Source organism: Babylonia areolata, chromosome 23, assembly GCF_041734735.1.
Source record: "Babylonia areolata isolate BAREFJ2019XMU chromosome 23, ASM4173473v1, whole genome shotgun sequence".
Lineage (NCBI taxonomy): Eukaryota > Metazoa > Mollusca > Gastropoda > Neogastropoda > Buccinidae > Babylonia > Babylonia areolata.
In genome coordinates this window covers 48128439-48138438 of record NC_134898.1, presented here as the reverse complement: position 1 = coordinate 48138438, position 10000 = coordinate 48128439, and the positions used below count along the sequence as shown (strand labels likewise).

The 10000-nt window shown below is 43.3% G+C and overlaps 2 protein-coding genes across 2 annotated transcripts in view; one reads left to right on the top strand and one right to left on the bottom strand.

Moving 5' to 3' along the window:
* LOC143297968 (trypsin-3-like) overlaps positions 1-6365 on the top strand; it is a 12910-nt gene extending 6545 nt beyond the window's left edge. The window contains exons 6-7 of the mRNA XM_076610597.1: positions 4290-4438; positions 6130-6365. Coding sequence (XP_076466712.1) covers positions 4290-4438; positions 6130-6288 — 308 coding nt within the window. The 3' untranslated portion in view covers positions 6289-6365. The remainder of the gene's footprint in view (positions 1-4289; positions 4439-6129) is intronic.
* A 2968-nt stretch (positions 6366-9333) lies between these two features.
* The window catches only part of LOC143297698 (placenta-specific gene 8 protein-like), a 1264-nt gene continuing 597 nt past the window's right edge, over positions 9334-10000 (bottom strand). The window contains exon 2 of the mRNA XM_076610119.1: positions 9334-9426. Within this exon, the coding sequence (XP_076466234.1) occupies positions 9334-9426 (93 nt within the window). The remainder of the gene's footprint in view (positions 9427-10000) is intronic.

The following is a 10000-nucleotide window of genomic DNA, read 5'->3' as shown; positions in this document are numbered from 1 at the left end:
GTTTCTTGTCTTGCCATCATGTATACTACGCCACATCTGCAATGCAGATATATACCTGATCAAGGGCTGAGTTGCATGAGGCGATCTTTTCGCAGCGATAAGTTTGCTTAGACTTCTTAAGAATGATTGTTGTCAAGTATGTGGAAGTCACGGTGGTGTTAGGAACATGCTTAACGATAGGCAAACTTAGCGTTGTTAAATTAACTCTCTCAGTACGGCCAGTCCTCTCTTCTCCTCTACACAGACCCCTCGGATGTCCAGTGGGTGTCTGAATGACCCAACCTTTAGCTTCCGTCGTCAGAATTGTGGTATTTTTTGTCAACATTCACGTCTTCAGTATAAGAGCCTTCCGCTTGCAATATTTTGATGATGGTAATTGGGGTGAAACGCCGTTAACGTCGTCTCTTTCGCCGTTCGTATGGAAAGAGTTAAGCTCGCTCCTAACAACCCACCCCCAGCAGCACAACCCAACGCGCTTAGCCATGCCTTGAGTGCGTGCATATTATATTTTGTTTTCCTATCAGAGTGGATTTCGTCTGCAGAATTTTACCAGAGGACAATACTCTTCTTTGCTATGGGTTCTTTTCTTTTTTTTTATTCAGTGTGCCAGATACAGAGACAGAAGCATAGAGAGAGGGTGAGAGGGAGAGAGACATAGAGACAGGCAGACAGACAAACAGACAGACAGACAGACAGACAGAGGCAAACAGACAGACATTCTGGCAGAAAGGCAGAAACAGAGACAGAGAGTGAGAGGCAGACAGACATTGAGACAGACAGAGAAAGACACACACACACACACACACACACACACACACACACACACACACACACACACACACACACACACACACACGCACACACACACACACACACACACACACACACACACACACGCACACACACACACACACACACACACACACACACACGCACACACACACACACACACACACACACACACACACACACACACACACACACACACACACACACAGAGGAACTGACAGACAGATAGACAGAGAGGCGAGCAAACAGACAAGCATACAGACATACAACCAGAACTATCATGCAGCAGATAGTTTTTTGAAAGCTAAAGACACACAGTAGTTTTTTGAAAGCTAAGACACACAGTTAACCTTTAAATCAGCGTCATTCCAAAAGTAATGTGGAGTCATGTCCTAGAGGTAACGCGTCCGCCTAGGAAGCGAGAGAATCTGAGTGCGCTGGTTCGAATCACGGCTCAGCCGCGGATATTTTCTCCCCCTCCACTAGACCTTGAGTGGTGGTCTGGACGTTAGTCATTCGGATGACAAGATAAATTGACGTCCCGTGTGCAGCATGCACTTAGCGCACGTAAAAGAACCCACAGCAACAAAAGGATTGTTCTTGGCAAAATTCTGTCGAAAATTCCACTTCGCTAGGAAAAAACAAATAAAACTGCACGCAGGAATTTTTTTTTTTTTTTAAAGGTTGGCGTTGTAGTGTAGCGACGCGCTCTCCCTGGGGAGAGCAGCCCGAATTTCACACAGAGAAATCTGTTGTGATAAAAAGAAATACAGATACAAAATACAAATTTTCCACTCAAACAAACTTGGGAAAATAAGGTCGAGAGCGAGATTCGAACCCAGACCCTCACGGACTCTGTGTATTGGCAGATAAGTATGTTAACCATTATGCCACCTTCAACCTTAATTAATGAACGAGTGATGATGCAAAGTGAGCAAAGATGTTGGCTTTTTTTTTTTTTTTTTTTTTTTTTTTGCTTGTGTTCGGCGCATATTACATGACGACCCAAATTAGATTATTGTGATACTTTTTTTCTTTTTTTAAAAAACTGATCACAACATGATTCGCTGCGTGTGTTTTATGCTGCTGTGCGCTGGGGAGAGCTCGTCGCCACAGAACAGCGCCACCTCTAACCTCCTCTGTCTGTGTCTGTGTCTGCATTTCTGTCACTGCCTCTATTACCTTTTTGTCTATCTGCCGCGTGCAAAAAAAAAAAAAAGAAAAAAAAAGGAGGCAAGGCCTTCAAGACTCACTTGTGATAAATTAAGTCCCCTAGCATTAATTACAGAGTAATTTCCCTTTTTTACTATCTGCACCAAAACGTTTGCAAAATAAATAAAAATTCCATGCTTAGCAAAAGAAGTTCCTGTTTGAACAAAAAATGATAATAATGACTCCTCTTGTTGTTGTGTCAGAATAAGAGGTCAAAGTGCCAAGTTTAGAGAATACAAAAAATATAAATATGACAGTAAATGCAGTTTGCATATAATTAGGCTTCTTTAAAAAAAAAAAATTGTGCCCATCCCATAGGTGCAATATTGCTTTAAACAAGATGACTGGAAAGAACTGAATTTTTCCTATTTTTATGCCAAATTTGGTGTCAACTGACAAAGTATTTGCAGAGAAAATGTCAATGTTAAAGTTTACCACGGACACACACACGGACACACACACACACACACACACACACACACACACACACACACACACACACACACACACACACACACAGACAACCGAACACCGGGTTAAAGCATGGACTCACTTTGTTTACACAAGTGAGTCAAAAAACAACCCAACAACAACGCTACTACTGCTACTACAGCTGCTGCTGTTGTTGTTGGTGGTAGTGGTGGTGTGGTGGTGGTTTTTTGTTGTTGTTGTCCTTGTTGTTGTTGCTGCTGCTGCTGCTACTGATGATGATGATCCTTCTGTTGCCACTACTGTTACTGCTGCTTCTACTGCTACTACTACTACTACCACTACTGATGCTGCTGCTACTGATAATGATGATACTACTGCTACTACTACTACTGCTGCTGCTGCTGCTGCTGCTGTTACTGCTGTTACTGCTACTGATGATGATAATCTTACTACTACTACTACTGATGATGATGATCCTACTACTACTACTACTGCAATGATTATCATGCCGAACGCAGGCTGAATGCTGCTGCTGCTGATAATGATCCTACTATTCCTACTACTACTTCTACTTCCACCAGAATGATTATCATATCGAACGCAGGCTGAATGCTACTGATGATGATGATGATACTACTACTACTACTACTACTACTACAATGATTATCATGCCGAACGCAGGCTGAATGCTACTGATGATGATGATCCTACTACTACTACTACTACTACTACTACTACTACAATGATTATCATGCCGAACGCAGGCTGAATGCTACTGATGATGATGATCCTACTACTACTACTACTACTACTACTACTACTACTACTACTACTACTACTACTACTACTACTACTACAATGATTATCATGCTGAACGCAGGCTGAATGCTACTGATGATGATAATGATCCTACTATTCCTACTACTACTTCTACTACCACCAGAATGATTATCATGTTGAACGCAGGCTGAATGCTACTGATGATGATGATGGTTCTACTACTACTACTACTACTACTACTACTACTACTACTACTACTACTACAATGATTATCATGCCGAACGCAGGCTGAATGCTACTGATGATGATGATGATGATACTACTACTACTACTACTACTACTACTACTACTACTACAATGATTATTATGCTGAACACAGGCTGAATGCTACTGATGATGATAATGATCCTACTATTCCTACTACTACTTCTACTACCACCAGAATGATTATCATATCGAACGCAGGCTGAATGCTACTGATGATGATGATTCTACTACTACTACTACTACTACTACTACTACTACTACTACTACTATTACTACTACTACTACTACTACTACTACTACTACTACTACTACTACTACTACAACAATGATTATCATGCTGAACGCAGGCTGAATGCTACTGATGATGATAATGATCCTACTATTCCTACTACTACTTCTACTACCACCAGAATGATTATCATGTCGAACGCATGCTGAATGCTACTGATGATGATTGTTCTACTACTACTACTACTACTACAATGATTATCATGCCGAACGCAGGCTGAATGCTACTGACGATGATGATCCTACTACTACTACTACTACTACTACTACTACTACTACTACTACTACTACTACTACTACATTGATTATCATGCTGAACGCAGGCTGAATGCTACTGATGATGATGATCCTACTACTACTGCTACTACATTGATTATAATGCTGAACGCAGGCTGAATGCTACTGATGCTGATAATGATCCTACTACTACTACTACTACTACTACTACTACTAGATGCCGCTGTTGCTGCTGCTACTGATAATGATGATGATCCTTCTAATGAGTACCATGCTGAACGCAGGCGAGCAGAACGACGGTGACGTGTACCTGAGGGAGGTGGACCTACCTGTCATCTCCAACGCCCTGTGCAACTATTACCTGGGGGACAGTGAGGTCACCAGCACTCAGCTCTGCGCCGGCTTTGAGGAGGGCGGAAAAGACGCCTGCACGGTGCTGTTGATAATGATCATTTGTATTTGTATTTCTTTTTATCAACAACAGATTTCTCTGTGTGAAATTCGGCCTGCTCACTCCCCAGGGAGAGCGCGTTGCTACACTACAGCGCCACCCTTCCCCCCCCCCCCCCCCCTTGCGTGCAGTTTTATTTGTTTTTTTTTTTCCTATCGAAGTGGATTTTTCTACCGAATTTAGCCAGGGACAACCCTTTTGTTGCCGTGGGTTCTTTTACGTGCGCTAAGTGTATGCTGCACACGGGACCTCGGTTTATCGTCTCATCCGAATGACTAGCGTCCAGACCACCACTCAAGGTCTAGTGGAGGGGAAGGGGGGGGGGGGATATCGGCGGCTGAACCGTGATTCGAACCAGCGCGCTCAGATTCTCTCGCTTCCTTGGCGGACGCGTTACCTCTAGTGATGATAGTGATGATCATGATGATCATGATGACGACGACGATGACGATGATGATGATGATGATGGTGGTGGTGATGGTGGTGATGGTGATGATGATGTGGTGATGGTGGTGGTGGTGGTTGTGGTGGTGGTGAAAACGATGATGATGTGGTGTGTGTGTGTGTGCGTGCGTGCGTGCGTGCGTGTGTGTGTGTTTGTGTGTGTGTGTGTGTGTGTGTGTGTGTGTGTGTGTGTGTGTGTGCGTGTGTGTGTGTTTGTCTGTCTGTCTATGTATGTATTTCTGTGCCTGTATATTTGTTTTTCTGTGTCTGCGTGTCCGCGGTAAAATTTCAAAATTGTCATTTTCTCTGTCAGTTGACACCCAAATTTGGCATAAAAAAAGAAAGAAAATAAAGCCCAGTTTTTTTCCCAGTTTTTCTGGCTGAAATAACATTGCACCTCTGGGATAGGCAAAAAAAGCAATAAAGAGAATAAATAGAATAAAATGAAAAATGAAAAAAGAAGCCAAAAGTTTTAATTATTTGCACAATATTCTTTTTTACCGCAGCAGACGCGATGTAAGCGTGTATAGATCAGTCCTGCACGCGTTTCAAGTGACACCTCCTGGAAACCTACGTTTTTGGACCATCTGTTTGGAACTCTCTTCCCCCGTTCATTAAGACGTGCAATTCATTATGTTCCTTCACATGAAGCCTACGAAAACTTCTGCTCCACATACAATAGGCCCACAAAACAAGTATAACCAGCCGAAAAAGAAAACAACAACAAAAATATCATGTCCTTTTTTTTGTAAAACTTGTTTCTATACCATTATATACACAGAAGTGTTTTAAAAAATATTTTTTAAATTCTAATTTTATTTTATTTTTTACCCTTTTATGCTTTAATGCTTTATTTGATCGCCAGTTGATTGGACGTTACTGCCTGTAATATCTCCATCACCATATCAACCACTACTGTTTATGTACAATGATATTGTTGTATTTCTCTGTTCACGTTATGTCCGCTATCCGTTTCTCACTTGGGCAATGTTTCTGTATGCGCATATGTGTGTGTGGGTTGGGTCGGAATGAGTATATACATGTGTGTGGGGGGTGGGGGTGGTGTGAATGTGATCGTTTTATTACTCTTTACAACGTTCTTGATGATGATTGACTATCATTATCCGTAGTAGTAGTAGTAGTAGTAGTAGTAGTAGCAGCAGCAGCTGTTAGAAAATGTATCATTGTTGTGTTGTTATCGTTGTTGTCGGTGTCACGTGACTTGACAGGGTGACAGCGGGGGCCCCTTGGTGTGCGAGAAGGACGGGGTGTGGATCGTGGTGGGCGTGGTGTCGTGGGGGTACGGGTGTGCGGAGCGCTACACCCCCGGGGTCTACACCCGTGTGTCCCGATACCTGGACTGGATCCACTCCACCGTCAACGCTTGAGGAGTTGTAGGGTTTGTTTTTTTCGGAGTTTTTTTTTCATCTTTTTTCAGGAGTTAAAAAAAAATATATATAATAAATAATTGACGAACATAGCATTATTATTATAATTATTATCAACGTTGTGTGTCGTTGGGATTGGATTCATATACCACCCGTCAACAAGTGAGGAGTTTTGATTCACAAACACCTCTCTCTCTCTCTCTCTCTCTGTGTGTGTGTGTGTGTGTGTGTGTGTGTGTGTGTGTGTGTGTGTGTGTGTGTGTGTGTGTGTATCAGTATCAGTAGCTCAAAGAGGCGACACCGCGTTCGGACAAATCCATATACGCTACACCACATCTGCCAAGCAGATGCCTGACCAGCAGCCTTACCCAACGCGCTTAGTCAGGCCTTGAGAAAAAAAATGAAAATGAAAATAAAAATAATTTTAAAAAAAACAACAACTACTACTACAAAAAAAAAGAAAAGAAAAAAAAGTGTGTGTTTTTGTGTGTGTCTGTGACTCTTCACAGAGTTTATGGAAATAGGAGGAGGAGGAGAAGAAGAAGAGCAAGAAGACACAAAGTTACAAGGGAAATATGGCGTTTGGCCAAAGGGTTTGTAAGGAAAAAAAGAACACGTCCAATAACATTTTTTACCTGCCATCGGGGCACAGGAGGGGGGGGGGGGGTTGGGGGGGGGGGGGTGTCAAATCCTCTCATTTCACCGTTTTAACATTCCCTAACCTTAATGAGGTACCCTTTCACACGTGGGGGAGTGAGGAATGTGAGGAGAAGTATCTTTTCCGATGACATAACACTGGGCCGAAACGGGGCCTCGAACTTCCAGCTAACGGGCGCAATAGCTGAGTAGTTAAAGCGCTGGACTTTCAATCTGAGGATCCCGGGTTCGAATCTCGGAAACGGCGCTTGGTGGGTAAAAGGTGGAGATTTTTCCCATCTTCCAGGTCAACATATGTGCAGACATGCTAGTGCCTGAACCCCCTTCGTGTGTATACGCACGCAGAAGATCAAATACGCACGTGAAAGATCCTGTAATCCATATCAGCGTTCGGTGGGTTATGGAAGCAAGAACATACCCAGCATGCACACCCCCGAAAACGGAATATGGCTGCCACATGGCGGGGTAAAAACAGTCGTGCGAATAAACAGCCCACTCGTGTACATTCGAGTGAACGTGGGAAATGCAGCCCAAGAACGAAGAAGAAGAACTTCGAGCGTCATCTGAAAATCTACACACGATCTTCACTCCTATCTATCTGATGAAAGGTTGCTTTCGCTGCAGACCACTGCAACAGGTTGATAAGGACGGAATCCACAAATGTTTCGCGTTCTGGGTTAATGTCCCGATTTAACAACACCTGTCAACAAAACTCTTTCTTTTTCTGTACGAGTTACCTCCCTCCTCACCATAATCCATAATCCATATCCCACCTTTCATTGCAAGGTGTGACACACCGAATGAAGCTGTCACACACTCCCGACTGCCCGTGTAAGACAGGCCCACAAACCCCGGAGGACATCCTGCAGTCCTGCCCCCTGTATCAAGATGCACGGACGCAGCAGTGGCCCTATGGAGCCACACTGGCAGAAAAGCTCTGGGGCACCAAAGAAGACCTCATCAAGACCACCACCTTCATTTCCAGCATAGGACTGCAAGTCTGAGACCATGATCACGGGGAACGCAGGAGAAGAAGAAGAATTGCAAGGTTATAGCAGTTAATTATTGGGAGTGAAAAAGAAGCTTTTACGAAATGCGCTACGCTCTTCTGTAATGGCCACGAGAATCACGTGATCTGTGACCCCTTCGTTTGCATTGACTGACATTCATTTTGGATACCTCTAATGGGGGATTCAGAACGGTAGGCGTGAGAGTATCACCACACTGAGCGAGAACTCTAGATAGGCTTTAACTCTCTCCATACGAACGGCGAAAGAGACGACGTTAACAGCGTTTCATCCCAATTACCATCATCAAAATATTGCAAGCGGAAGTCTCTTATACTGAAGAGGTGAATGTTGACAAAGAACACCACAATTCTGACGACGGAAGCTAAAGGTTGGGTCATTCAGACACCCACTGGACATCCGAGGGGTCTGTGTAGAGGAGAAGAGAGGACTGGCCGTACTGAGTGAGTTAAAAGAAAACAGAAAAAGACTTTATAATGACAGATCTGACTATTATTGAAACAGAATGACACAGCGTCCTCACTTCGGCACACTAATGGTTGTTGATTTTTTTTCTTTTCCTTTTCTGTTTTGATTAGCATGGCCTGCCATTCATACAAACATTTCAACCAACCAACCAACCAATCTTTCAGTCAGTCAGTCAGTCAGTCAATCTCTGGCCCAAAATAAAGACAATCAGTCCTTTGAAAAATAGTATATCGATCTTTATATGTAAATGTCAGTGAATAGGTCTCGACGCAATTTTCTTTCTTTTTGGTCCCTCAACCTCCCTTCTCCATTTCTATGAGCACACCACCCCACCCATACACCAATTTCAAATTAAACCCTGTTGCAGAAAACCCGACCCCAAACCGACAGCAAAGAGTCATTTCAGGGCTAAGCCCCTGCCTCCAAAACGAGCAAATTCAAACAAAGCAAACAGACACAAACACCACCACCACTACCAGCAGCTACACCAACATTAATATACATGAATGAATGAATAGATAGATAGATAAATAAATAAACAAACACTACCCATAATGTTTAATGTCACATTCTCATTACTCTCCAAACATGAACTTTAAAAAAAAGGGAAAAAAAAAAAGAAGAAAATGAAAGAAGATGGGGGAAAAAAAAGGCAACAGTCATATTTTCAGCAGTACCACCTGCAATAATACAAAGTGCGAGGAATCAGCTGTCTGACATAAAAAGAAAAAAATCGTACAGGAAACCACGTAAACAACGATGCTCCGCTTCTGCGCATGGTGGGTATGGACCGGAACAGTGCATCAAGCCGCGCCGCGTGGGAACTACCAATGGCATCGCTCGTTACAAGACAGACTGCACGGGATACATGGGCCAATGGCAGCGCCTGTTATTATAAGCCCATAGCATCCAGCTCGCGTGACATCTGGCAGGCCGCGCATATGCAGCAAAAGTGCGTGATCAGACAATCTTGGCAGATGCTGCCCTGTAACACACACCATTGCAAGCAAGCAAGCAAGCGCGCGTGCACACACACACACACACACACACACACACACACACACAGGTATGCAAACACACATCCACACACGCATGTACACATACGCATGCGCACAAACACACACACGCACATACACACACGCAAACGAACACACACAAACGAACACACGCAGACCAACACATTAGCGCGCGCGCGCGTGCACACACACACACACACACACACACACACACACACACACACACACACACACACACACACACACACACAATGAGTCACATGGAAGTCCCACAAATTTGTTGTGTCATCGTCTTGGACACTGATAAGATCAACAATATAAAGCAACCTTGCACGTCAATGTTGATAGCAAACTCACTGCGTTCCACACTACTATCTGTTATTTTCTTAGTTGTCAAAAATCGCAGCATTTCACATTTACAAAATTGCTTAAAAGCCAATATCAATATCACAGCGTTACACACTATTTCTGTCTGAACTGCATTTTCCACCCATATCCCATACTCGCTTCCACATTTCTTTCTCTTTTCCCGTTGTTTTTTTG